Source organism: Halichoerus grypus, chromosome 6 (genome assembly GCF_964656455.1).
Source record: "Halichoerus grypus chromosome 6, mHalGry1.hap1.1, whole genome shotgun sequence".
NCBI lineage: Eukaryota > Metazoa > Chordata > Mammalia > Carnivora > Phocidae > Halichoerus > Halichoerus grypus.
In genome coordinates, this window is record NC_135717.1 from 116,066,764 (window position 1) to 116,094,564 (window position 27,801).

The 27,801-nt window shown below is 56.9% G+C and overlaps 2 protein-coding genes across 8 annotated transcripts in view; one reads left to right on the forward strand and one right to left on the reverse strand.

Moving 5' to 3' along the window:
• Positions 1-1,194: 1,194 nt before the first annotated feature.
• Positions 1,195-22,114, forward strand: PRPF40B (pre-mRNA processing factor 40B). Of its 3 annotated transcripts, none has more exons than XM_036121092.2 (26): positions 1,195-1,371; positions 7,834-7,914; positions 8,692-8,835; positions 9,144-9,209; positions 9,888-9,915; positions 10,145-10,170; positions 10,307-10,417; positions 10,697-10,817; positions 10,900-10,924; positions 11,131-11,331; positions 11,568-11,697; positions 11,779-11,843; positions 12,344-12,508; positions 12,610-12,718; positions 13,098-13,248; positions 13,980-14,113; positions 14,770-14,884; positions 15,035-15,126; positions 19,381-19,497; positions 19,733-19,870; positions 20,074-20,169; positions 20,407-20,493; positions 20,719-20,896; positions 21,158-21,219; positions 21,322-21,465; positions 21,566-22,114. In XM_036121092.2, exons 1-26 carry the CDS (start codon positions 1,369-1,371, stop codon positions 21,656-21,658), a joined length of 2,682 nt encoding a protein of 893 aa, XP_035976985.1. In that variant the 5' UTR covers positions 1,195-1,368; the 3' UTR covers positions 21,659-22,114. The 3 variants fall into 3 exon arrangements, with proteins under 3 accessions (XP_035976985.1, XP_035976988.1, XP_077932085.1); XM_078075959.1 differs by lacking the exon at positions 1,195-1,371 and adding an exon at positions 1,724-2,454; XM_036121095.2 differs by lacking the exon at positions 7,834-7,914.
• A 262-nt stretch (positions 22,115-22,376) lies between these two features.
• The window catches only part of FMNL3 (formin like 3), a 51,726-nt gene continuing 46,301 nt past the window's right edge, over positions 22,377-27,801 (reverse strand). For 3 of the 5 annotated variants that reach the window (XM_036121090.2, XM_036121088.2, XM_036121086.2), the window contains 10 exons: positions 27,077-27,311; positions 26,897-26,965; positions 26,713-26,793; positions 26,495-26,624; positions 25,695-25,855; positions 25,104-25,205; positions 24,675-24,767; positions 24,277-24,400; positions 24,029-24,145; positions 22,377-23,314 (listed from right to left, as the gene is read on the reverse strand). In XM_036121090.2, coding sequence (XP_035976983.1) covers positions 24,054-24,145; positions 24,277-24,400; positions 24,675-24,767; positions 25,104-25,205; positions 25,695-25,855; positions 26,495-26,624; positions 26,713-26,793; positions 26,897-26,965; positions 27,077-27,311 — 1,087 coding nt within the window. In that variant the 3' untranslated portion in view covers positions 22,377-23,314; positions 24,029-24,053. The remainder of the gene's footprint in view (positions 23,315-24,028; positions 24,146-24,276; positions 24,401-24,674; positions 24,768-25,103; positions 25,206-25,694; positions 25,856-26,494; positions 26,625-26,712; positions 26,794-26,896; positions 26,966-27,076; positions 27,312-27,801) is intronic. The other 2 variants (XM_036121091.2, XM_036121089.2) reach the window with 1 other exon arrangement.

Sequence of the window (27,801 nt, forward strand, 5' to 3'; positions counted from 1 at the left end):
GGCTAAGAAATACCTCACTTGGAAAAGAAAAATTAAAATTAAATGTGACTGGTAAAAGTTTATGGAACCTCTGACCACTTCAGCTAGAGCCCAGAGGTCTCAGTAATAAAGTCTGAAAACCACAGGACTAGGCCTTCATTTGAGGCTATCTAGGTATTGTGAAGAAAACCACAATGAAGTTTCTCTCTACAATCGTCCCCAAGAATGAATCCCTCTTCTTTTCCTCCCATTTGTCCCCTTTAGGAGTTCTGCTTCCTGTTGGTTGTTGTCCAGAACCTCTCTCCCCGTAGCCTCTAAAGCCCCTTGCAAGCAGGAACCCGGCTCACGGAGTTCTGAATCTCCAGCACCGAGCATAGCACCGAGTACAGAGTACAGGCTCAACTAAGGGTTGATGAATAAAGAAAAAAGGAAGCATCTTTACCCAGGCTTTGGGGAGAAGGTGCTCGATCCCTTTCTGCACCCTGCACCCGTATAAGGAGCCCTGTCAGTTACTAGCCTTGGAACCTTCTGCATATTCATTAAATAATTTTGGGTTGTAATTCCCTCATCTGCACAACATAGTATTTAGCTCATATCTCTAACGCCTATGAATGATTGGCTCGCTTTCACCGCTTGGTGGAAGCCAAATCTTAAAAGAAGTAACTTCAGGCTCACCTAAGAAGCACGTACGCCTCCGAGGGCAGGGATTTCGGAGGATCTGCTTTTTTTTTTCAACTGCCGTTTGCCCAGCGCCTGGAACAGTTCGAGGCACATAACAGATGTTCAACAAATACTTGTTTAATGAATGAATTTAAAAGTGCTAAAAAAATAACTATGCAACAAATTAAAAAAAACTCTTTGTGAGGTGCAAAGATAGCCCTACATTCTCAATGAACACGTCGGTCCAGCCCCCGGGTCCTGGCAGCGAGCGCCCGTGCGCGGCGGACGCGCCAGCCGAGCCGCGAAGGCCGGGAAGCGGCGGGCCCGGGTCTGGAGGCGGCCGGCGGGAAGGGCGGGAAGGGCGGGAAGGCAGGAGAGTCGCCGACGCGCGCAGCAGGCCCGGGACGCGCGCTCAAGCCCCTTGGTGCAGCCCGGCTTCTGCGGCTCCGGCCGCCAGTCAGGAGCTCGGAGGCGCGCTCCGCCCCCCGGGGGCGGGCCCGGACTTGGCGGCGCGGGGGCGGGGCCTGGCTGTCCGCGCCGGGGGCGGGGCCGGACCCGGGCGCTCCGGGCCGGTGCGGGGCCCGGCTGGTCCGCGGGCGCGACCGGAGCCCCGGCCACCAAGGGGTGCGACCCCCCACTGGCCCCGCCTTCCCGGCTGCGGCCCGGCCAATCAGAGCGGCTTTTACTGGCAGGTGGGCCGAGCCGGCCCAGCTGCTCGGAGGCTCTGGCATGGTAACGTCCCCGCGCGGGGGTGGAGGGGGGCCCGGGGCGGTCCCACAGCGCCCCCGGCGGCCCGGGCCGGGGCCGGGGGGGCGGGGAGGCCGCCGGGGGTACCCGGGACCCCGGGGGAGGGCGAGGGGCATGAGGGGTTAGGGAAGGGAGCCCGGGAGGGGGAGGGGAGCGGGGATTTGGGGGAGAAGGGGCGGGGAGGCCATGATGGAGGATGGCGGGGGTGGGGGCAGTGGGGGGCTGAGGGGAGCGAGAGTTGCGGGACTGGGTGAGGAGGAGGAAGGGAAGGGGAGAAGGGTGGGTTTGTGGAGAAAGGTCAGGAAAGGAGAGGGGGCGGGAATGTGGGAACCGAGGGACAAGGGGAGAGCTGGGGGCCACAGTTTCCCCTTGTGGGGTATTTGGCGTGCAACACGCCCCTCCTCAGACCCAGTGCTTGTTTCATTTGGAAGCCCTGGATACCCCGTAAGATCACTTGGAGATCCCCTCCTTCGTTTCCCCTGCATTGTCTCCTGAGGTGAGGAGGGGGCATTGTCTCCTGAGGAAAGAGAGGCTGCGGCCCCCATCTAGTCCTGGATAGCCCAAGAAATGAGAAAGCAGGGGACCCTTGGTCCCAACCCTGGCTCTGCCATGAACAAACTGTGTTAAGTCTTTGTGACCTTGGGCAAGTCACTACTTTTCCTTGGGCCTCAGATTACCCATCGGTTTAAAAAAAAAAAAAAACAAGGAAAATGCATGAGAGTGATACCCCAGATCTTTTCCAGCTTCAAAATGGGGTGGTGGTCCTTGAGGAAAGAGTTCAGGAGAATGGGTTCTAGGATGTGGGGAAGCAAGGGAAAGCAGGGTGAAGATGGAGGCGAGGCTTTCAGCTGGGGCTGCAGAAAATCCCTAGGGATGTGGGGGATGGTAGGCACAAAGCCTGCAGGGCCGGAGCCGGCTAGCCAGCGCCTCTGGCATCCTACTGGAGGGATGGAAGAACTCTGGAAGTGGCGGAGGAGGTAGACACCTAACCCAAGAAAATGAAGACCAGAATGAGGTCTTCATTCTGAGGAGATGGCAGGACAGAGAAGCAATGGAAGCTATTTTCTAGTAAGACAGCCAATATCTTTGGGGAGAAGGAGGAATATGCTAAGGCTGGTATAGGGGAGTGGGGACTAGGATGGTCTTGAAAACAGAGGGGCTGGCACTGTTTGGGGGCAGCTGAAGCAGGGCAGCAGGTAAAGGTTGACTGCAGGGTAATCCCCTGGTCTCTTGGCCTCCATGGTGTTTTTCTTTTTGATGATAGGTACTCTTTCTGAGAGGTGTCTTCCAGCTTTCATTTTCCAACACAAATCCCTTTAGGGAGTGAGTCAGACCAGACCATCCTTGGGATCACCTGGAGGATTTCAGGATTGTGTGTGGATTGGGGTGAAAAGAAAACAGGAAAATCAGTTTGTAAGAAATAGCTGTGGCCCCATCATCCTTGCTGGGAGACCGCTTTGTGGAGTAGTTGAAAGCACAGGCTTTGGGGTCAGGCTGCGTGGATTCCAAACCTGCCTCTGCGGTTTAATCCTTTGGAACCTTGATCAAATTATTTAATCTCTCTGAAGCTCAGTTTCTTTATAAAATGGGGACAATAATAGCCTTTTAGATGGTTACGAGGATTAAATGAGTGTTTGGCATGATATTTGGCCTGTAATAAGCACTCAGTGAATATTAGTTGTTAGCTATTCCCTCTTTCCATGCTCTTCCTTCCATCTCTCCATTCTTGTTCTTTTCCCCTTTTATTCTTTCTTCTGAATCTTTAGTTCTGAGATGCCGCTTAGATTAAAGGCTGAGAAGAATTGATTGCACCTTTGGGGAGGGGGGCTTGTTGTTCCACTGGCTCAGGTGAGCACATGATGATAAGATGATCAATTGTCTCTTCGTCTCTCTCCAGCCCACAGATGTTTTTTGTTCCAGGGAAGACACAGGATCTGCTCTTTCAGCCCCTTTCCTGTATCCCTCTGTCACACGAGTTCGGTCTCGCCCCAAGGTGCAATGAGACCCACAGTTGTCCAGGCACTGCAGCAAGTGAGATAGGGGCAGGGGTGCTTCAGGAAGAAAAGTATACACATTGCACAGGGGAAGCTGGGGAAGGGAGGGCTGGGGAAGTTCTATGGTAAGTTATGCTCATTCCGTTGCTCTGTCCTCTGTGGGAACTGTCCAAAACAGTCCAGCATCTGGATTCCGGCCAGGGGTCTCCACTCCAAGTTAAAGATGGGCAGTGCTCGCTTCGGCGGCACGTGTGCCAAGTTAAAGATGCTCCTATACAGTGAGTTTTTTATGCAGGTTTTCCCAGGCCAGTATTTGATTCCAGTTCCCTTTCCCCAGCCATACAGGCAGCCTCTGCCAAGCTGTGCATCTCATTACAGGCCGCCTTACCCAGAGAATTTCTACAAATGTACCTGGGCACATGGGCGCACATGCACACATTTGCCTGTTTTAGGATATTCCAGTATGCAAAAATTGAATAAGGTTGAGTCTGCATTCTATCACAGCACTTTGTATGCAGGGCCCTGACTAGACACTCAAGAGGGGGTTTAAAAGGAGAAAACATAATCCTCCAGTATGGAGAAATCTCCCAAGTAGGGAGACAGACAGTCCTGTGGGAAACACCCAGCAAACATCCACAGAGTAGCGTGTCATTGGTGTCAAGTAGTGCAGCACTTATCCTGAGGGGACACAAAGAGGTAGGAGTATGTGTATGTGTGGAGGATAATCAGAAAGGTAATCTGAAGGGGGTGGATATTGGATCATCTTGAGCAAAGTGAGAGGCAAAGTAGAGTAAAAGGAACACATGGTGTATCCTAACAATTGCTGTGCAGGGAGGAGGAGGGAAGCCATTGAGTCGAGCTGAGCCAAGAACTGTAGATGGGTCATGTTGAAAGGCTTTGAATGTTAGGTGAGATTCTGTAGGGGGAGCGATAGGGAGCCACCACTAGTTCTCAGGGAAGGGTTTGGATCCTTGCTGATTTAACCACATGGGTAGCCAGGAATATGCTAGAGTGAAAAAACAGACCTGCTTCCTGTGGCAAGGAGTGTGCTGAAGGGGGTAGGACTGGAGGGCAGATTGGATCCAGTCCTGGCTCTGTCCTGACCGCTGTGGAGCCTGGGACTGCTAATTCCCCTTAGTTTTCTCATCTAAGAAAGGAGACTACCTCGGGTGGTTGCCAGAGTCCCCTCCAGCTCTGACATTCTGTGTTCCCTGAATAACTAGTAGGCCTTTCCAGTGGCTGTGTTTTGTGGGACCTGCCAAGACTATTCAGTCAACAAATACTAACACCTGTGTTCCAGTGGGGGGCAGCGAGGAAAATACAATAGGGATAAGAGATCAGGGTGAGCCCAAACAGGCAAAGCCCCTGCCCCTTTAAATTTAAGATCTAGTGGAGGCAGGGGCGCCTGGGTGGCTCAGTCGTTAAGCTCTGCCTTCGGCTCAGGTCATGATCCCAGGGTCCTGGGATCAAGCCCCACATCGTGCTCCCTGCTCCGTGGGGAAGCCTGCTTCTCCCTCTCCTACTCCCCCTGCTTGTGTTCCTTCTCTCGCTGTGTCTCTCTCTGTCAAATAAATAAAATCTTAAAAAAAAAAAAAAAGATCTAGTGGAGGCAGCAGATACTTCATTGATCCTAAGACTCCATTTAAACATTTCTTGTCAAGACATCTTAAAATCGATGGAGTATCATAATTTAAGTGGTGGCATTTGTTTTTTATTAGTGGCCACATAACATAATGGGACAGTCAGCACTGTGTAAGTAACTAAACTTCCAGTGGGTAATTGCTAACGGGGAGGGTGCGTGGGACACGAGCATGTAAAAGAGGGCTCTGACTAAGCCTAGACCACTGGCCTGGGAGGAAGCCTTTCCTGAGGAAGCGATGACTGATAGGTGTAGACCTGTAGGCTAGGTGTGTGGGGTCGGCAGGAAGTTGTGCCAGGCAAAGATGCAGGCCTGATATGGGAGAACTGAGAAAGGGGCCGGAGCACAGACCCAGGAGCTCAGCACGGATGAGGCTGGGAAGGCATTTGGGAAGCAAACCTCCCACAGCCTTCTAGGCCTTAGGGAGGAGTTTTGGTCTCTACCCTAAGAACAGTCGGAGCCATCGAAGAATTTTTTTTTTTTTTAAGATTTTATTTATTTGACGGAGAGAGAGTACAAATAGGCAGAGCGGCAGGCAGAGGGAGAGGGAGAAGCAGGCTTCCCGCAGAGCAGGGAGCCTGATGTGGGGCTCGATCCCAGGACCCTGGGATCATGACCTGAGCTGAAGGCAGACACTTAATCGCTGAGCCACTCAGGCACCCCAGCCATTGAAGAATTTTAAGCAGGGAATAACATGATCTGAGGTGCATTTTGATGAGCTTGTTGTGGATGTGGGGAGACTACTACAGAAGGTCAGATGAAAACAAGAGGGGTGGTGGGGCGGAGGAGGAAATGGAGAGAAGTGGACGGATTCAAGAAATGAGTACGAGGTACGATTAGCAGGACTCAGGGACGTATCGACAGAGGAAGGTGTGGAGAACGACTCACCAGTTTCTATCTTAGACAACTGTGTGGACGGTGGTGCCAATCTCAGAGGGGCAATTCTGGAGCCTGGGAGGACCCAAAGATGGTTATGTAGCATCTGGGAGGTCAGAGAGGATCCTAAGGCAGCTTGAGGTGGAAAAGTGTGGCACAGAGAATTGGATTTCCTCCCGCATTGATTAATTTCTGACTTCCCATGCTAAGGACAGTCTCGGGCAGGAGCAGATCTGAATACAGGGCCGGAGTAGTTGAACACTGAGAAAGCTGATTCAAGGTAGAATAGTGTGGCTTATCCCCTTCTCTCCTTAGGACAAGATGGGTGGGAAAAGAGGAAGGACAGATACTACGAGAGGTGGAGATTAGAAAGCATCTTTAAATGCCAAGCCCTCTCAGCATAGGGGTCATTGGGGAAGTAAGGAAGTTGGGCAGCAGTGAGGTGGCCCCTCTTCAGCCAGCTACCACCTTTCCCTAGAACTCCTCCCTGGCACCCTCTAACCCTCAAGCAAAAGGAGGAAGGGCAGGGCCTTTTAGCTGCATCTCCAAGCCTCAGTTCACTTGAAAAGATTTTTTTAATTTTGAATGGGTAATATAGTCACATGGATGCATATTCAAAAGTTAGAAAAGGGCATACATACTGTGAGAAGTTTCCCTTCCCATCTCAGTCCTCCTCCTACTGATTTCTTTCTTGTATGTCATCTTTTCTCTCCAGTTTTCATACAAATGATCCCACTTTGCTGCACTTTGCATTTTTTTCCGCTTGTTAATGTATCTTAGAGATTGCTCCTATCAAGACAATGAACTTCTTCATTCTTCTTTTATGACTGCATAGTATTCCATTTTATGTTTGTGTATAATTTCATAGTTAGTGATGGGTATTTAGGCTGATTCCAATCTTCTGTTTTTACAAATAATGCTGGAATGGAAATGTTGTATACACAGCATTTTGGCCATATCTATAGGATGACTTCTTAGAATTGGGAGTGTTTGTTCCTTCATTTGTCCCTTCTTGCATTCGTTCAATATTTATTGAGTACCCATTATGTGCCAGACACTGTGGCAGTTACCAGGAGTCCAGCTTTTCAACAAGTCCGACACATCCCTGTCCTCATGGAATGTTATTACACGTTAGTAAGGGGAAACGTAATAATTACAAAACTGTATACACCAGGAAGCTAAGAAGGGCATCAGATAGAGAATAAATTCAACAGTCAGGAAGGCTCTTGGGAGCAAGTGGTATTTAAGCCAACAACTGCGGGATGGGATGTGGCAGCTAGTAGGTGTAGGACAGGGAGATCTAGGTTGTTGAAAGTCTCAGCCACAGGGAGGGGAGTTCGGGATCCGTAGGGGAGGGGGAGTAGAGCTGTAGAGGAGGGGGTGATTGGGAGTGCGAGGTGTCGAAGAGTGAGCGAGGGAGTAAAGATGAGGCCAGTTGTGGGGGGGCCCACACTGAAGAGAGAGGGAGACTAGCGCTTAAGAAGGCGTGGTGACTGAGTTTAGAGGGCTTTGGGGTTGAACCTAATGGTGAATTCAGGTAAGGGGACGGGAAAAGAGGTCACTTCCTCCCTGGCTACTTTGGGAATGAGAGACCCCTGTTTAAGGCTTGAGGGAGGCACAGCCTTGCCCGCAGATGGGAGAATGGATGAAAAGCCTCAGGAAGAGCCAGACTGGGCCTGTAGGACAGCCGCCTCCTTCTTTTCTGTGGCTCTGGTGCAATAAAGACGACCTGGAAGGGGCCCGGCCCGCTGGTTCTTGGCTGGTGGAAGAGAGCAGACCTAGCCAGGGCTCGGAGCTGGGCATGGGCAGGAAACCGGGCCAGGAGACCCTCCCTCTGAACTTTGTGCTCCTTTTTCATCCTCACCACTCTGCTTCCCTTCTGCAAAAACCCATCTCTTTGCCCATCCTGGGTCCTATGACTTTTCTCTCCCTCAACAGTCGGTTCCCGATTCTGGTCCCCGGCCCCCAGCAGCGCCTGCCCCCTTCCCACCGGGGCCCCCCATGATGCCACCACCCTTCGTAAGTTTTATGTCTTTCCCTGGGCTTGGCTTTTCCAGCCTGCACCCCCATCTCCCCGGTCCCTAGCACCGCTGCATCGCCAGCACGGTTTTGTGTCCTGCCTCCTCTGGAAAAGGGGTGGTGTTGCTTGGGCATTGGGGTGGGAGGAGCTGCTGTTAGGCTCCCAGTCCCTAAAGTCGACAGCTCCCCTTTGTCTTTTTGTCCTTGGGACACACTGGGGCTGGGGTAGGAGAAGTGGAAGGGAAAAGACCCTGTTAGTGTGAGGGCATGGTGGGGCTGCCTTTCTCTTTCACTACTTCTCTGTTCTTTCAATATGCCACAGAAGTCAGGCTGAAGTAGCAGCTGGTGGTCATCGAGCTGGAGAACAAGGGATGGGAGGCAGGGGACTGGGGCATTTGGGAACCTGGAATCCTGCCTTCTGGCCCTGCCTCGGAGAGGCCTCTTTGGGGAGAGTTGCTGAAGAGATGGAGCCTTCCAGCCACAGTCTGGTGGCAGTTAGACTTTTCCCTCTCCCTTCCCTACCTCTGAAGAAGCTGTGTGCTTGCCTGTTAGACCCAGAAGACACCCTCCCTTCTACCCGCCCCCCCCCCCAAGTTTTCAGTCTTTCGGTGGTGAGGAGCAGGCAGTTTCACGCTTTGTGCTTCTCAAACTAAAGCCTTGGAATTGCCTCAGAGCCGGGGTGGAGGGTCGAGAAGGGTGGGAGACAAGTGGATATTCCCCGACAGGTCCAAGGCGGGGTCTTCTCTGCTCAGTGTCCCTTCCTTTCCTCACTTCCAGATGCCCCCTCCAGGAATCCCCCCACCCTTTCCTCCGATGGGACTACCCCCCATGAGTCAGAGACCACCGGCCATCCCCCCGATGCCACCTGGCATCATGCCCCCAATGCTGCCACCAATGGGGGCGCCACCGCCACTCACGCAGGTAACCCTGTCTCCTGCACCGGCGCCTCAGAAACCCCGGGAGCCCGGCTGGGGGTGGAGGGGAGAGTGGGCGTCTGGAGCTCAGGCAGTAGGGAGAGAAGGGAGGGAGCTTCGGCTCGGCCCGTGTGGCTTTGTGTCCCGAATGACGGGAGAAGACTGGCTGGCTGGGCTGAGAGCCCAGACCCCGGGGATTGTCTGAGGGGGGACCCGTGGGAAGGCCACGGCCCCGGCCAGGAGCTCTCCGGAGCCTGCCTTGCCTGTGCCTGCCCTCACCTCCGTAGCTGTGTCTTGTCTCCTTGGTGTCCCTAGATACCGGGAATGGTGCCGCCCATGCTGCCAGGGATGCTGATGCCAGCAGCGCCTGTCACGGCCGCGGTAAGCACTGGGGCCGGCAGGGAGCAGCCGTGCCCTGCAGCGCTGTGGCTCTGACTCGGAGCACAGGGGTCCGGCCTCCGCTCTTCCCCTCTTCTCATCCCTCCGTCCCGGGCCTGGCCGCACTCCCCACACTCACGTCCTCCTCTCCGGCCACGTACTCTGCTCTTTCCGTTTCTCACTCCCCCCAAAGGCATGTTACTCTCTCGTTACTCCTTGCTGTGCGCAGCTCCCGTAAGGAACACACTCGTGGCTGACACGCTTCCCCTCACAGAGCTAGCACTGTGGACACTTGAATAGAGGCCCTCCTCACATCTTCTTTGTCGCTGGCGGAAGCAGCAGCACCTGGGGATCTCACCGTACCTTCTTGTGCCATTGCTCAGTGTAGTAGAGTCTGGGTAGGACATAGCAGTTGGCATCCACTATGGAAGAGGGGCCTCGGAGGTTGACTCAACAAAATACTCTCACTTGAGGAAAACAAAGAACAGAGCTGCTATGCAGTTCCCCCTAGGATCCTACAGCCACGGCCCCAGAGGGTGGGGGATGCCTGTTAGGGAGCAGAGGTCCCTGGGAGCAGGACACATGGATCCTGGCCTGGCCTGCTTCTTCATCCCCCATGGCCTGGGTCCTGGGGGCCACTGGGCTTGGCCCCAACCCTTCCCCCTCCTCTTTCTTCGGCAGACGGCTCCGGGTGCGGACACAGCCAGCTGTGAGTCTTCTGGGGGTCTACTCCCCCCAGGCTCGGAGGTTGGGGGGGTATAGGGGAGAGGGGACCGTGGACTAGAGCCCACCCTGGATCATGCCTGTTGGGATGCCAGGGAGCCTGGGATGTTGATGGGACCAGGGGATATTTATTGGGGATGGAGTAGGGGAGGAATCGGTGGGATAAGATGGGTGTCGGGGCAAGGACTTAATATTTCTCTTGGCTTCTTTTCTAGCTGCTGTGGCTGGGACAGGCCCTCCGGTGAGTTCTTCCAGCTCAGGGGTCTCTGGGTAGAAAAGCTGAAAGTTGGGGGGCTGATGGTTAAATCTTTGGGGTAAGGAGGAGACGCTTTGGGGATGGGGCCTTGACCCCCATTCTCTGCCCCCCCTCCCCCCAGAGGGCCCTGTGGAGTGAGCATGTGGCCCCTGACGGGCGCATCTACTACTACAATGCTGACGACAAGCAGTCCGTGTGGGAGAAGCCCAGCGTGCTCAAGTCCAAGGCAGAGGTCCTGAGCGGGGCTTTCTGGCCCTTCCTTTCAGCTTCCCTGACCCTCCCAAGTCCTTGGCCTCCCGAGTCTTTAACCATACACACGGTTCCTCTGATCCCAAGATCCCTGACCATTCCGCCAGCCTCCCTGGGATCTCAGGAAGTCTGCCTTCCCCCATGTTGAGCCAGGCCAGGTGGTAGCTAAAAACTCCCTACTCGTTGGATCCCCTTAGCTCCCCCGACTGTAGCAAGAGGGCATGCCCAGCCCCCTGATGTCCTCTGACCCGTCCTCTTGTAGTTGCTGCTGTCCCAGTGTCCCTGGAAAGAGTACAAGTCAGACACGGGCAAACCTTACTACTATAACAACCAGAGTAAGGAGTCTCGCTGGACCCGGCCCAAGGACCTGGATGACCTGGAGGGTGAGGAGGGGGTGAGCCTGGGCTGCGGTGCTGGAGGGTGGCCCTTGCCACCCTGTGACCATGTCATGTTTTCCCGTTGCAGCTCTAGTCAAACAAGAGGCTGCAGGGTGAGTGACTTGCGCACCTGCCCCCCTGTACTTGGGGCCGCCAGACGGGTGGGAGTGGACCCTCTCTCTGTGGTCCCTGCTCTGTGGAAGAGCCAGCTGTCAGTCTCGTTGTGGAGTGGCCCGCTTGGGCCCCAGTCCTTCGCAGGCCCCTGACTGGCCCTCTCTCTGCTGCACGCCTGGACCCCGCCCTCCTGGCCCACCTGCAGGAAGCAGCCCCAGCCCCAGATCCTGCAGCCGCAGCCACCTCAGCCCCAGCCTGAGCCCCCGCCCGGGCCGCCTGGCCCCACCCCCATGCCCCTGGGCCTTCTAGAGCCTGAGCCAGGTGGGAGTGAAGATTGCGATACGTCCGAGGCTGCCCAGCCTGTGGAGCAGGGGTTTCTGCAGCAGCCGGAGGAGGGCCCCAGCAGGTGAGGGCTGCCCCCCTGAGGCATTCCCGAGGCTGGCTTCAAGCTCCCAGCCTAGTTCAACCCTTGACTTCTGCCAGGCCTCTTGGGAAGGGTGTGGAGATCTGGGCATGGCCTCTGCAGGGCAGAGAAGGGCTGCTTTGGGGAGCGAGGAGAGGGTGGCGCAGTCCTGGCCACATAGGGCACTGAAGGCTGTGGGGCCTGGGAGATGCTGTGGCTGAGTCCCCTTTGCCCCCCAGCGCTGCTGCACCGCGTCAGCCACCACAGCAGGAGGAAGAGGAATCGAAGCCAGAACCGGAGAGGTCTGGCCTCAGCTGGAGCAATCGGGAGAAGGCAAAGCAGGCCTTCAAGGAGCTGCTGAGGGACAAGGTGCGGGGGTGGGGTGCCCAGGGTGGGCCCGGGGGGCCTGGAGGTGGGCAGGCCCCGTGACCCCTGCCTGCTCCATTCTAGGCTGTCCCCTCCAATGCCTCGTGGGAACAGGCCATGAAGATGGTGGTCACCGACCCCCGTTACAGGTAGGCCTGGGCAGAGGGAGCCAGGCCCTCCAGACTGTGCTTGTGAGCAGCTGGGCCAGGGCCTCCCTGAGAAGCCCCAGCTCGACACTCAGGCCCCAACAGGGCCCGAGTCAGGAGAATGGTAGAAGGGCAAGGGAAAGAGAAGCTGGAGGGCCTCCAGGAGGAGGAGGGGAAAGGTATCTGACATGAGACATTCAATAAATGCTTGTTGAATTGAATTGATTCGAATTGAGTTAATTGGGGTGAGGGGGCTGGATAGGGTGGAGGCCTGAATGCACTTTGAGAGCCTCAGAGCAAAAGGGCTGTTAGTGTCTTGGAGCCCCGTCTTCCCCTCACTGCCTCCTGTCCCTCCCCTCACCCCAGAGACCCATCTGCCTCCCTGCAGCCTGCTGTGCCCATGCATGGACCCCTCACTCAGTTCTGTGTGCTGTGACCCTGCTTGGTGGGCTGTGCAGGGTGACTCCTCTGTCCCCACCCCACTCCCACCCTCTCCACCCCAGTGCCTTGCCCAAACTGAGTGAGAAAAAGCAGGCATTCAATGCCTACAAGGCGCAGCGGGAGAAGGAGGAGAAGGAAGAGGCCCGGCTAAGGGCCAAGGAGGCCAAGCAGACCTTGCAGCATTTCCTGGAGCAGCACGAACGCATGACCTCTACCACCCGCTACCGGTCAGGGGGCCGGGCTGGGGTGGACTCTGGGAACCCTGAGAACACACGGGCCCAGGGTCTCTGTCCCCTGCCTGCCTACCCACGGCCCATATGCTCCACAGGCGGGCAGAACAGACCTTTGGGGAGCTGGAGGTGTGGGCTGTGGTCCCTGAGAGGGATCGAAAAGAGGTTTATGATGATGTCCTCTTCTTCCTGGCCAAGAAGGAGAAGGTAACAGTCACTGGCTGGATCCGTCAGCCTCTCTTACTTGAGGCTTCTCGTGTCTCTGCGTCCTTGTGGACCCCGGCCATTCATTGCTCCACTGCCCCAGGGTCTCAGCTCCTTCCTTGGAAGCTGGTGTGGCACTTGCACATCCCCCTACTTCTGCTTGGGACCTACAACATGGGTGTGGGAGGGCAGGAGGGCATCTGTGAGGGGTTGATCTGTAACCTGTGCTCCTTCCCCTTTCCGGGGATGCGAAAGTCTTGAGTCTGGCCCTCCTAGGGTTCCCTAGCTGCCTGCCTTTCCTCAAATGCTCCTCTGCCCAGGCCCACTTGAGTAGCTCCGACCTGCCCCACCTCACCCTGACCCTGACACTGTGGCTCCCCAGGAACAGGCCAAGCAGCTCCGGCGCCGCAACATCCAGGCCCTGAAGAGCATCCTGGATGGGATGAGTAGTGTCAACTTCCAAACTACATGGTCCCAGGCTCAGCAGTACCTCATGGATAACCCCAGCTTTGCTCAGGACCACCAGCTGCAGAGTAAGCTTGGGTCTCCGCTCACGCCTGTCCCTTCCCCTTTTCCTCACTGACCTGGGACCCCAGAGCCTGCCTCCCAGTGGTCTCCCGCACTTCCTGCTCTCCTGGATGTCCAGGGGTCCTCAGCATTCGCCCCGTCCCTGCATCTCTCCAGAGTCTGGAGATGCTCGAATGCTGGGACACCCCCTCCCTCCCTCTGGGGTCCACTGTCGACCTGGACATTGTCTGTCCTTGGAGGAAGAGCTCTAGGATAGGCGTCAGAAGACTGGGAGAGGATGGTTTGTCCAACTCCTGTGAATATGGTCTTAAGCTGTCGTGGTGCTGTGGCCTTAACTGGTCACATGTTACGATGAGCTGTTGTTGGCCTGCACTCATTGGCAATACCAGAAATAGACCTTCTGAGCTGGCATCAAAGCCTGGTTGATTCCCAGTTCCATAAAACCTAAGACCTCAGATCCCGAGATGGCTGGTTTCATGTGATTCCTTCCAGTAAGTGAATTCCCAAGAGCTGAATACGTGCTGATTTTGTTCTCATACGTTAATGAACCCTCCTCCAGAACCACCGTTCCAGTCTCCTCTCCCACAGAGGTCCCTGCTCCTCTTGCCCCACCACCCTGGGTGGCCCGGCGCCTACTGAGGCAGCACCCTCGAACACGGGGGCGGGGGGAGGTTGCCGGGGTCGGTGAGGGTGTCCCACGGGGGCGGTGCCCGCTGAGCCTCCTCCCCGTGCTTAGACATGGACAAGGAAGATGCACTGATCTGCTTTGAGGAGCATATCCGAGCTTTGGAGAGGGAGGAGGAGGAGGAGCGGGAGCGGGCTCGCCTGCGGGAGCGGCGTCAGCAACGCAAGAACCGGGAGGCCTTCCAGGTATGTGTGCCGCCCGCTGGATAGGCGCTCAGCTCCGGCCCGGCCCGTAACTGCCCATGCCCTGCCTCCTCGGCTAGGCCCGCTGTTTCGTCTCTGCCCAATCCTGTGTGCCCCCTCCGCAAGGCCGCTCTCTCTGCTCCTGCTGTGTGCCCTCACCCTGGGGCTGTGCTCCTCTAGGGAGACTAGATGTATGCACCATGCCGAAACTGCCAGCAGAGAGCACCGTGAAGGCGCCGCCTGCGGCTCGGCCCGGTTCATTTCCCTTTGGTGGGCAGCCAGATGGGCAGCGCTAGCTCGTCCCACAGCTTGGAGGCGGCAGCGGTGGGGGTGGTGGGGGGGGCTGCCCAGCTCTAACACTTCGGGAAGCTGAGAGCAAACCACGGGCAGGACATGCTGCAGACGAGTTTCTGTTTCCCTGCCTTCCAGCCCGGCTGCCCGTCATGTTTGAGGGTGTCCCTCTCTGTATTTACATTCTCTCCGTTTTCACTGCTCTCTGCCTCCCCAATCTGTAGCTCTTCATCTCTGCCTCCTTTGCCGCATTTCCTCAGTCTGCATTGTCCCGGCCTCTCCCTCCCATCCCCTCTCTTCCTCCCCAGTCTCTGGCTCTGCCTCTCTCTCTGGCTCACTCTCCCTATAACTGGCCTTTTCCTGCTCAGACCTTCCTGGACGAGCTGCACGAGACAGGGCAGCTGCACTCTATGTCCACCTGGATGGAGCTGTACCCAGCGGTCAGCACTGATGTCCGCTTTGCCAACATGCTGGGCCAGCCGGGTAAGGCAGCCAGGCTCCCCCTTTTCTGGCCTGGCTTCCTGCCCTGCCAGCCTCTCTGCACCCCCCACTCCCTCGTCCTGTCCTCGACCCCTCCCCCAGGCCTCGGGAAGCTGCCGCCCGCCAGGCCCCCCTCCCTCCCTCCCCCCGCAGGCTCCACCCCTCTGGACTTGTTCAAGTTCTATGTGGAGGAGTTGAAGGCACGATTCCATGATGAGAAGAAGATCATTAAGGACATCCTTAAGGTGAGGGAGGCCCAGGGTTGTGGATGGGTGCAGGGCACCTCTCTGGACAGGACTCCCTGATAAGTCCTGTATTGCAGGAGCAGCATAGCTCCGTTCAGCAGACATCTACTGTGATCCCTGACTGTGCGCTGGGGACACAGAAATAAGAAAGACGCAGTTTCTGTCCATAAGGAGCTCATGGCCTAGTAGGAAGATAAACATGACACCTATTCTACAGAGGGGCAAGTGCTGTTAGAGACGAGAATCGACAGAATTGATATTTGCGCTACGCCTTTAAGAACGAGTAGGTGGATGAGGCTGGCGGTCCTGGGCAGAGGGTATCAGAGGAGCGGAGGCAAGGGAGTGGGAAGGGCCTGGCAGGCTTGAGGAGCAAGGGGCCCGGCTCATCAGAAGCCGGCAGCTCACAGATATGTTCCTTCTGGCCTGTACAGTGTTTTAGAAACATTTCAGCTTTGCTGCTAACATTTTAAAATTGGGAGATTATACAGAAAAACTTCTCTTAAAAATACAGATTATCTAGCAGCACTGGGCTGGTTTTGCAAGGCGTTCAGTGGCCTCAGACTGAGAGGCCACTGCTTTTTAGAAGGGGCATGCCATCCTTAACCTCCCGCTGCCGCCACCCCTCTGGCGTGGCAGCCACGCTGCACACGCACCTTGCTTGTCTTACACTGGAGAGACTGTCCATCAAAGGTGGAAAAGGGATCGCTGCCCTAAGAGAGCCCTGTGTTTCAGAAGGAGAAAACAAAGAGGAAGCATATTTCTTGGTGGAAGTGAAGGACATGCAAAGGCCCTGGGGAGGCGGTACGTCCAGCAGTTAGGAGCAGCACTGTGGAGGCGGACTGCTCGGGCCACAAGTCCAGCTTACCGCTTACTAGTTGTGTGACCGCCAGCAGACTGTTTAACCTTTCTGAGCCTCAGTTTCCTCATCTGAAAAATGGGGGATTTTCCACCAATGTACACCTAATCACCAAGGGCAGTGACTTGGGACCTGGGGCGAGAAGGGTCTGAGAATAAATTAGGAATGTCCCACTGCGCACACAGCGTTTCTTTGAAGTCCTGTGTTTTGCTTTACAGATTCAGGTGTTGTAACTTCATACCATATTACTTCTCTGTTTAATATAAACGTAATGTTTTAAAAGTCCTCACCATTAGGTAAGATATGCCCTATTGTCCTGTGGCTTCCTGTTTCTCTGGAACCCGAAGCTCCAGTTGGGAAGGAGAGCCCTGGGTGTAAAATGCCTTGAATGCTAAAATAAGAAATTTGGGTTTTTATCTTGTAAGTAATGGGGAGCCAGGGAATGATACGGTCAGAGGATGTCTTGGAAGAGCCACGGGGTAAGAGTATAGAGTAGCACTTCTTAGACTGAGTGCTTGTGTCCTTAGGGATATGTGGTGGGAAGACAGTATTTGAAGCCTCGGGACAATGAAAAGTCACAGTGGCAAGTGATTCCAACAGATCTGGAGCTTGAGCCATCCTCTTCTGACTCACCCTCAGGCTCCCCCTGCCGTAGGGCCCTTTGGTAGGAAAGTCGGAGCAGTACAGGACTCTGGGGTACGGGTTAGAGGTACGGGAGGTGAAAAGGGAGGCCAGTCGGGAGGTCGTCTAGGTGGTAAACGAGCTCAACAGAGGCAGCGGGGATGGCAGATGAGGGAGAGCTGGGCTCCAGCTCTGTTTCTCTGAGACCCCCACCCCCACCCCTGGGTTTCCTCAGGGGTGCCTTGGGACAAGAAAGGGGGGGAAGTTTATGCTTCTTCCTCTGTTTTTAAGTACAGCAGTTTTTCTTTTGTATATTGAGGTTCGAAATAAGATTTTTGTGAGGAAAAAAAATGTTTCTGCTGTTCAAAAAGAAGTTTAAAATCAGGAGGATGGAGTCACTCAGAAGTTGAGTGGACAGATTTTTTGCATGTGAAATGGAGGGCAAGGAAGGAGTGAGTTGAAATTGGCAGAGGTGGGGCGGTGGTATCATTATTGAGGATTCAGTAGGAACAGGGCTGGAGAAAATAGGAATTCCATTTGGGGAATCAGTCTCAAAAGTAACCTGGGGCAGGGAGGAATAAAGCAAAAACCACATTTTAAATAGGGTATTCTTGTAAAGTATAAATATCTAAATCTAGGAGAGCTACATTTTATTGGATGCTTACATTTTGGCCACAGTGTGTGGCTGGTCCTGCTGACAGGCCTGTAGGAGTCCCGTCCTCGCTGTGTCCTGTCTCTCCACATCTCCTGCGAAAGAAGCTTCTTTAGACAGCTGCCTCACCTCTTCCCCCTTTTGGGCTCCTGCCTACAGAAGGCTGATGAGCCCAGGAGTCCCTGTGGCCATCCACTAGCCTGGCAGACTGTGAGGGCACCTCTCACCCCATAGGATAATGCAAACAGCTTTGGACTTGGAAGAGCTAGAAGCCAGAAGATCTGGGTCTGGGAGATCCATGGGTGTGGGGAGAGGGGTGGCTCACAGGGAATGAATTCTCTTGGGGTCTGCTGAATTTGAAGTCTCTGTGAAACATCCAGTCTCTTAGGGGTCTGAAAATCAGGAGTGAGGTGTAGGGGCTGAGGTTGCTAGGGATAGTGTAGATTGAAAAGCCCAAGCGCTGTTCTCGGGAACAAGCACAGGCCAGAGAGGCAGTAAAAGAGCTCAGAGAGACAAGAGGGCAGTGGTTGACGGGAGCAGCACACATACAAGGACCCGTCAAGTGAGGACCGAGAAGGGGCCCTTGGAGTTGTTTCTGAGGACATGAGCACTTTTTGGAAAGTAGTGTCTGTAAAGAGCGTAGAGTAGGTACAGCTCAGACCTCGGAGTCAGGTAACAGCTGGCTGTATATTGGTTGAGACCTCTGCAAGGCATATGAAGTCCGAGCCTCGGTGTCCTCTTCTGTAGAATAGGGATAATTTACGTGCATGGTTGTGGGAAGGGCTGATATTTCCAAAGTGCCTGGCTTGTAGTAGGCTCCCTAAATGTTGATTCGTTTTCCTCTGTGCCGCATTTGAAGATTTTGAACCAGAGGGAAAACAGCACGGGTTATTAGCTTGAGGAAGGTGAGAGCAGGGTGGACAGGATGTTCCCGGTGAGGTGAGGTCTGAGCTTGATGGAAGCAACCAGTGGAGAGGTGGGATTGAAGCTTTCACTTCGCTGAGAGAGGTTGGGATGTTTGAGAAGGCCTGGGGCGTGGGTTGAGGAAGTGCTCTTGGAATAGACAAGAAGAGCATATTCTCCATATTGCCCACGTGAAAACTAATACAACGCTGTATGTTAACTAACCGGAATGACAATAAGAACTTAAAAAAAAAACAACAAAAAACACGCTCTGCCATGGACAGAAGGCCGCAGCAAGTTCGTGCTGTGTGGAGGGAGGAGAAGGGGACCGGGCCTGTGTCCCCACGGACTCAAACTCCAGCAGCGCCACTTCTCACCAGATCCACTTGGCCCCAGTGAGAGAACTCTCCTAAGCCTCTGCTTTACTGAGGTGTTGGGAGGCGTAGATGAGCAGCTTGGAGCCTGGCTTCTCGATGAGAAGCTTCGGGGGTGGGGGTGTATTTTTAATAGTGTTCTGCAGTTACACACGTGATGGCCTCGAATTCCCCTGAGGACTGAGTGATCTCTGTGGGCTCTAGTGCTTCACACCGTGGGCTTTGGTGTTAGAGGGACCTGGGGTAGCGGTCTCAGTCAACCGCATCTTAGCTGTGAGACCGTGGGCAAGTGCTCTAGCTTCTCTAGACCTTGGTTTCTCCTTCCACATACAATTAGGAGGCCAGGACCTATGCTTAAATTTTGATACTGAGGATTGAAAGAGAGAAGGTGTGTGGAGCACTCAGCACAGTACCTGGCAGCCTAGTAAGCACCCAGGAAGTAAGCCAAAGGATGGGACCAGCAGATGTTGACAGAATGCAAGGAAGTTACTGAGCAGCAGGAGGGCCCAAGTGGGGCCCAGCCTTAAGCCAGGAACAAAGAATTAGTTGTGAGAAACTCAGGCATCCGTCAGCAGATCCGGCCATACGCACACACACACCCTGCTCCCCCTCCCCACGGGACCCAGTGCCCCCCTCCGCTCCCTGCGACATCCAGGCCAAGGGCAGGCGTGGGAGGCTTAGTCGTCAGATGGTGAGGTTTCAGAAGTGCACCTGAGTCCTGTGGGTCTCTTCTGGGGGCTGGGGGACTTCTAGAGCATCCTGTGGTCCGACCCTCTGCCTGCCCTGGAGGCCGGCTTCAGGCTTCGGGCCCGTGGTGGCCCCTGCTTCATGCGCCGCTGTGCCCACAGGACCGGGGCTTCTGCGTGGAGGTGAACACAGCCTTTGAGGACTTCGCCCACGTCATAAGCTTTGACAAGAGGGCGGCTGCGCTGGACGCAGGCAACATCAAGCTGACCTTCAATAGTGTGAGGGGCCGGGCGGGGCGGGGCTGTAGCCAGGGCTCCATTCTCGAGCTCATCCCCGTGTCCTGTTCCGTTCCTTCTCGCTGCCCCAGTGTGACTGCACCCGCCCCCCCGCCCCCGTTTAGGGGGTGGCGGCAGGAGCCCAGACCCCAGCTTCCCATGTCCTGCAGTCTGCCCGAGTGGGGCCTGGGCACCCACCCTCCTGGGTGACCCTGCTCCGCCCCCTTTCTGTCCTCAGCTGCTGGAGAAAGCAGAGGCGCGGGAGCGAGAGCGGGAGAAGGAGGAGGCGCGAAGGATGCGGCGCAGGGAAGCTGCCTTCCGAAGCATGCTGAGGCAGGCCGTGCCTGCCCTGGAGCTGGGCACTGCCTGGGAAGAGGTCAGGGCTGCAGCCTGGCACCAAACACCACCCCCTCGGGCCTGAGGGCAGCGGTGCTTCTCCAGCACTGGGGGCCCACCCCGGTCATAGCACAGCTCGCGGGCAGCTTCGGCTCCCTTCCTTCCTCTGCCCCAGCCCTGCGCTCCTGGCGGTGTCCGCGCCTTGCCGGGGCTGGTCTGATCAGCAGTGCTCTCCCGTTCAAGGTCCGTGAGCGCTTTGTGTGCGACTCAGCCTTTGAGCAGATCACCCTGGAGTCGGAGCGGATCCGGCTCTTCCGGGAGTTCCTGCAGGTACTGGAGGTGAGGCAGAGCTTCCGATCCTCTGCATCTGTCCCGCGCTCATGAACGCCCAGTCCGGCTCAGCAGAGACCCCAGTGGCCTCCTACCCCTGGGGCTGTCCTTGCCCTGAGGTCTGACGGTGGCCGGGAGCGGCCTGAGGCCCTGGCTTGAGAGGAGGCAAAACCGGATTTTCGGGCACAGGGTGCTTCCTGTGGCTAGCCCTGGTGCCTTCCTCACCCCTCCCTCTGCCTCTGCCAGACTGAATGCCAGCACCTCCACACCAAAGGCCGAAAACACGGCAGAAAGGGCAAGAAGCACCATCGAAAGCGTTCCCACTCGCCCTCAGTGAGTTGGTGGGCAGAAGGGCTGTGGGGGGCCGGGGCGGGCGGCTGGATTGTCTTGGGGAAATAGGAACCATTTTTGTTTTTTCCCTGCATCGCCTCCCCTTGGAGCGAGATTTGAAAAGCCCTTTGGCCCTGGATCCTCCTCTCTGTCCCCAGTTCCCAGACTTGAGGGCTTCTGGAGCCCAGAGAACCTTGTGCGCTGACATGTATCTGCTGATCTGCCCAGGGCTCTGAGTCGGAAGAAGAGGAGCTGCCCCCGCCGCCTCTCCGACCCCCCAAGCGGAGAAGGCGGAACCCCTCGGAGTCAGGCTCTGAGCCCTCTTCCTCCCTTGATTCGGTTGAAAGTGGGGGTGCTGCCCTTGGAGGACGGGGCTCCCCATCTTCTCGCCTTCTCCTTGGATCAGGTGAGCGGTTGGGAGTTGGAGCAGTTGACTCCGACGAGAGGAGGCAGCGCCCTGAGGGTGGAGCTGCTCGGGAGGTCTGCACCCATCACAGTGGGAAGAACTTTCTGCCCGGCCCTGGCAGGAACTGGGAGAAGGAAGGAAAACTGCGCTGACAGAGACTTCCTCAGCTAGCTCCCTGTCTAAAGAACGAGGACTGTGGCAGAGAAAGGAATGAGCCCGCCCTCCTCCCATGGGACTTAACTGGGCATTTTCTATCTCCAGATCATGGCCTTCGGAAAGCCAAGAAACCAAAAAAGAAAACTAAGAAGAGAAGACACAAGTCGGTGCGTAGAGAGGGGGCTTCTACCCAGGGCCCTGCTATGTTGAGAGAGCGCTTCAGCCGCCTCCTGGGCTGTCCTTCACAGGCGGGCTCTGGGCTCTTACAGAACAGTCCTGAGAGCGAGACAGACCCTGAGGAGAAAGCCGGCAAGGAGAGTGATGAGAAAGAACCAGAACAGGACAAGGACAGGGAGCTCCGGCGGGCAGAACTCCCGAACCGCTCCCCAGCTTTTGGAATCAAGAAGGAGAAGGTGAGAGGCAGGCACCTGACCCCAGCGCGGCCGGCACCCTCCGCAGGCCTCCGTGGCCCTCGGGGGAGGCTGGGGCTGAGCTGTGCCTCCGCCCCACCAGACGGGCTGGGACACGTCGGAAAGCGAGCTGAGCGAGGGTGAGCTGGAAAGGCGGCGGCGGACGCTCCTGCAGCAGCTGGATGACCACCAGTGACCCGACGAGCCGCTCTGCCTCGGGTCTGTGTGAGGCCGTGGAGCCTAGGTCACCCTCACCGTCTGCACTAGACTCCTTTCTCAGTCGGGTCCGTGTCCACTTTTCCTCAAGTAGCCCTGCCCCCAGCACCCCGCGGCTGGCACCTCCCCAGGTTGCTCGTGGTGTTCGAGGGTCCTCCACTCCCCAGGCAACTAGTGCAGTCCTTGCCCTCAGCCCCAGACCAGAGACCAGGATGCCACGTGGAGCGGGAGGTGCCAGTAGAGAAAATGTGAGAAGGGGCCTCTAGGGAGAATGACAGGTTGGGGACAGGCGGGGTCCTTCCCCTCTAGCACCAGTGCCTGCTCCAGCCTGCCTGGGCCCTCGGGCTCCACCACTCCTTCCTTCAGCCCCGGGACCCAGTGTATGTGTGTTTTGTTTTGTTTTGTTTTTGTTTTTTAAATAATATTTATAACATGGCTGGTGGCTCTGGTATCTTCTCCGTATCCTGCTGGGGCACGCTGGGGGCTGGGCAGGGGCACGCGTGGCCAGCAGAGAGCACTACTGTCCCGTGGCAGGCCAGCCTCCCTTCGTGTGGTCGGAGCCCACCCAGCCCGGTTCGCCCTCCCCCAAGCAGACGGCAGCTCCATGTGGCCTCCCTTCTGTCCCCATGCTTCGGGTCAGGCTAAACGGCCACCCTAGTCCTCCCCCAAACCCCGGAAAGAGGAGACAGAGTCAGGCCTGGTGCTTCAAGCCTTTGTTGGGAGAGGGAAGGTCTGGGATTTATGTACACGAGAGGAGGGAGGTGGTACATGTACAGAAAGTGGGTTCCTGTATTCCCCTGCAGGGGCTGAGGAGAAACTGGCAGGAGACTGAGCAAATAGTCAGCTAGGACCGCCATGCCCCCTGTCTCCTGCTAAAAAACCCCTGGCCGTGGAAAGGAGGTGAGGGTGCTGATGACACACCCTTTCTGTAGCGATCCAGGGAGAACCTCTACCCCTCTGCCCACCCAACAACAGTCAGCCTAGAGTGGAAAGGGCCAAGGGCAGTAAGCGTGGCATCTCTCCTCTACCCTTATCACCAGGGCACAGCTGGGTGGGGACCAGGCTTAGGTGGGCCTTGCTCCTGGTAAAAGGCGATCTGAGACTGGTAGGGTTCTGGGGCTCCCTGAGTCTGGATACTTCCAGACCACAGCTGATCATGGGCCTGCGAAAAGGAAGGGAGAAAAAAATAGAAGGGATAACTGCTTTCTCCGCTTGTCCCTCTGGCCTAGTGACAGAGGAGGCTGTGGGCCCCTGTATAGGCTAAAGCTAGAAATGACTTTTCCCAGCTCTGAGCTGACCCTTGGTGACCTTTCAGTCAGGAAATGAAGTTGAAGACCCTGGGGCCAAAGTGCAGTCCTGGAGGCACCAGGGAAGTGCCAGGCCCCAAAAGACCCAGTGCCCCCGGTGGCATCAGGCACGTACAGCTTTGAGAGCTTGGGTGGACGCTGGGTCGAGAGCAGCATAGCCCTGCGCTGCGCCCTCGGCCAGTTCCAGGGCTGCAGGTGCACAGGTTGGAGAGTTGAAGTGCTTCTGCCTTCGGGGGGGTCTTAGTGGGGGCCTGGAGCCCGAGGGGGGCCGTTGGGCGGTGCGGCACTCCTGGCTTGGTGGCGAATGACAACGGGCTGGCGATGGAGGCCTGTGGGGAAGACAGAGGCCTGTGAACACGCAAGGAGGCTAGGCTGGGCCCACCGTCTGTCGGAACAGCCCCTGAGGAGCAGCCCCATGGGCAGGGCCAAAGAAGAGCCAGTCGTGTGGCCGAGGAAGGAGAAGCTTTAAAAGAGGCTAGAGGGGATGGTCAGGGAGACTGCTGGGGCTCTGCATTTTCAGAGGACCAGGTGGGGGTGACTAGAGGCCACTGGGCAGTGGCAGAGACAAAGTAGACTCGGCAATAGCCAGAAGCTGGGGAGAGATCCCAGGTAGACTGAAAATCAGGAAACCGGTCAAGGGACATCTGATGCGCCTGGGCAGAAGCTACTGCCAGAGCTCTTTATGGGGGAGGGGGGTGTGTGAGGGGACAAGTCACAAAGGATACCTGGGCCCAGGAACAGAGCCTCAGCCTCAGCAATGAGAGTTGGTGGCCGGGTCCTGCCTGCTCTGGAAACTCCCTACCCCTGGGTCTTAGTAGAAGCCAGGACAGCATTAGTGGGAGATACCACTTCCCTGAAGGCACATGCAAGGGGCTAAGGCGTGCTTCTCCGAGCATGGGGCATGCAAGTGGAGAAGTATGCGCTCCTATCACCGTGAGGCTGCCAGAGGATGGTTCCAAGTCATGCAGGGGAGGAGGTGCCTGCGGGCCCAGCAGGAGTCCTGGGAGGTGGGCATGCAGAGGGGCAGCTCTGGTGCCCAGTACCTGTCAAGAGCCCCGGCCTTGGGGGTTAACAGTTTGACTCATCATGGTGGGCTGCATCGCAGAAGAAGCGGGAGCCCCGCTTGGCAGTACGGGCCGTGAAAGGGACACTCTTCAACACTGTGGCCCAGGAAAGAGACACAGTGGTCAGGCCTCGTGGGGATGGGGTGCGAGGAGGGCCCAAAGGCGCAGGGTTGGAGTTCGGGAGCTGGGCCTAGCGGCCAGGCCCAAAGGAGGGACAAGGACCCCACCTGTAATGATGTCCTCAATGGTACCATCCTTCCCTTCGTAAACAGGCCGATGCTCCTTGGCCTGGCGCCTCCTCAACTCTGCAATTAGCTCCTGCTGTTGCCACTTGTTCCGCTGAGATGGGGTCTAGGGCCGAGCATTGGAGGGGAAGGGAGTCATCACTAGCCTACCATGGGGCTGGTTCCTGCCCGAAGATGCAGTCTGAGGACGCCCTTAATTGTACACAGCAGCCCACCCCGATCATTGCCTAGGAATCCCCTCCCAAAGCCCCTCTCCCCATCCCTTTAGACTCCAGCCTCAGACCCTCTGGGTGGTCTCTGGGCTCCAGTTTTCCGTCTCTCGAGTTCTCTCTCCACCCCTTCATCCTCTCCTCCAGGCCCCAGCTCTTGGTCCCACCCACCTTGGCATCCAGTTTCTTGGCTTCCTGAGCCAGCTGCTTCTCCCGCATTACCTCCTCCTGCTTCTTTCTAGCTTCGTTCTCTTGTTCTGCTTCCTAAGAACCATGGTGGGGGTGGGGCAGTGAGGCTCACACAGGCTGTGAGGGGAGGGGCTGACACCGAGGGTGGAGAATGGGTGGTAGTGGGACCAGCAACCCCAGGTGGCCACCCTCTGGAGGGGCACTTCCTGCCCTGAACAATGACAGGAAGGGCCTGGGCCCCCACCCTGCCCACCAGTTCACAGCTGAGAGGCCTGTGGCCAGCTTCCATTGCTCCCTCCCAGGCCTCCGAGGAGGAGACAGAAAAGGCCCAGACTTGGAGCCCAGCCCTCCCTCTCCCTACCAGTTTTCTCTCAGCCAGACTCCTTTTTCAAAAGCCTCTCTTCCGCTCACCTTGTAAGAACGAATGAATCGGACAAATACTGGGAAGAATACAGACGGGGGTGTGGTCTTGGGACTCTCGCCGAAGTAGCGCACGACTGCATTATAGGCCTCCTGGGGAAGGGGTGGACAGAAGGGCTCGGTCTGGCAGAGAAGCACAAGCCTGGCTCTCCAGCAGGGCTTGGGGCCAAAGGAGGAAACCCAGCAGCCCGCAGCCCCTGTGGGATGCAAAAGAACCCGGGGCTCCCAACGCTCCTTAGGGTATGTCCCCAGGGGCGGCTGCTGGCCACGCCCAAAGCCCCCTCTCCCCCACATACAGCCAGCCAACCAGGCGGTAAAGGTTCTTCGGTCCAGGGGTGCCTGGGTGGCACAGTCAGTTAAGCTCTGATCATGATGTCAGGGTCGTGATCTCAGGGTCTACTTCAGTCTCTCTCTCCCCCTCTCCCTCTGCCCCTCCTCCCTGCATGTGCTTGCTCTCTCTCTCTCTCTCTCTCACATAAATAAATCTTAAAGTCCTCTGGCCCAAGAACCAGAACAAAGCCCATGTAGAGGGACACAGCGCCTTGGCCCTGGCCGGCCCCGACTGCCGGCCCCCTTGGCCACCTCAGCCGTCCTGGCGTCGCGCTGCAGCTTGTCCAGCCCGCCTTCGCTGGTGCTGAGGAAGTTCCGAAGGACGCTGTTGTCGTGTATGCTGCATTCCCGCCGAATCAGCTCCATGCCCCGGCCCAGCTCCTTCACGTCTAGCAGCACGTTCTCCAGGGACACTGTGGTCACCAGAGCCTGGGCTGAGGCCTGCTCAGTGGGCGACATGCCCCCCTCCCGGCCCGGGGCCACATAGAACTTGGCCCTCCCCATCAGCAGGGGCTCCCTCAGGTTCTCGTGCCCCTGCTTCCTGAGCCGTCGGTGGACACAGAGAAGGACACACGCAGCCAACGGGGCCCTCGCAGAGGTAAGGAAAAGGAATGGGGGCTGTGAGCTCATGACCCCAAAGTGCAAGGCGGCACAGGAAGGCAAACCAGAGAGACTGCTGGGCTCCAAAATGGAGCCGCCTCAGGCCTGGGGCAGAAATGTCAGCTGCCTTATGTCTGTGGGGGCTTCACGGTTTTTCTAGGCCCTTCACAGGCATCACAGGGCCGCCCAGGGCGTTGGAAGTGAAGAGCCACTGGTGCTCACTGCCTGCTCCCACGGCACCCCGGCGGGAAGGGCTGGGCCAGGCGGGCGCCTGCAGGAAGGCTCCCCCTGAGGGAGCCCCTACCCATGGCCCCAGCGGAAAGCTTTGAAGTGGCCAGAAAGGAGATAACAAAAGCCAGAAACCAAGGGACCCAAGTGTTCCCTCTTCCAAGCTTCCTGGGATTGTCCCGGGCTACACACGAGGGCAGGCTCGCCAGGCCAGGCTCCCTCACCTGCCGCGGCCTTCTCCACGAAGTGGAGCTCATGCCAGAAGTTGGCCAGGTCTGGGTATTTCTCCTTCACCGTCAAGGCGATGAAATGCAGCAGGGTCATCTTCCTGTCAGTGGACTTGGTGTCCAGCAGCTGGAGGGGGGGGCACGGGGTGGTGAGAGAGGGCCGAACGCCATGGCTCCTCAGGCTTCCCGGCCCCGGGTCGCCCCCACCGTCTTACCAGATCCAGGCTCTGGAGCTTGAAGCCGTACACAGCTCCTCGCTTGCTGCTGTTCATATAGTTCCCCAGTGCAAGTATGATCTGTCCAAAAGATGCACGGGAGGAGGTCAGGCCAGGCCCCGCGGGCTCTTTCCTCCACCCGGGCCCGGGCCCACGGGCGCGGGCCTCCGCAACCTCTCCCCACCTCCAACATCTGCTTCAGCTTCTGTGAGGACTTGACAGAGGCAGACGCTGCAATGATGGCGTTGAGTTGCTGGAAGGCAAGACGAAGAGCTGCGTCAGCCCAGGCCGGGATGGGAGAAGTTGGCCCGACGGGGCCGGCAGGGGAGGGGAGCAGCAGGTGGGGGGCGGGCGGGGGCTGTACCGGCGTGAGCATCTGCAGGTTGTCCTGGAAGTTGCCCAGGAAGGCCATGCCGGCCATGCGCTGGGTCAGCCGCTCCACCTTGCTGAAGAGCAGCATGAAGCGGTCCTCGGCCGCCAGCTCGTCCAGGGGCTGCCGCTCCCGCTCGTACTGCCGCAGCAGCTTCACCTCGGCCTCCGTGGGCAGGAAGCGCATCAGGCACTCCACGAAGTCCACGGGCAGCGTCTGGAGGTCAAACCTGCGGAGGAGGAAGGAGCCAGCTCAGGTCTTGCATGTGCCCGTGATCCATCCCCCCTTTATTCTCCAGCTCCTGGAAGGCCTGAGGGTGGGGTCTGTGAGCAGGACGCAGCCAGAGGCAGAGGGCCCATCGCCTCATCCGTCACAGCGTGAGCAACAATCCTAGGGGAACATTCCACGGCCTGTTTTAAAACCCTTCAGTGTCTTCCCTCTACCCCCAGGGAGAAATCTTAATACCTGAACGTGGTTTATGAGGCTCAGCCTGCAGGACTTCTGCCCACCTGTGTTTACCCTGTCTCTTCTACTCTCCTCCTACACTGAAGTCTCAGTTGATTTTCAGTACCTAGGGCATCATGCTTCTCCCTCCAGGCCCTGAAATGGACTTCATACACTTCCTCAGGTCAGGTTGCAGGTGAGACCTCACCTCCTCCTGGCAGCATTCCCTGATCCCCAAGCTCAGCTACCTGGCCTGCTCTGTTCCCCCAAAGCTG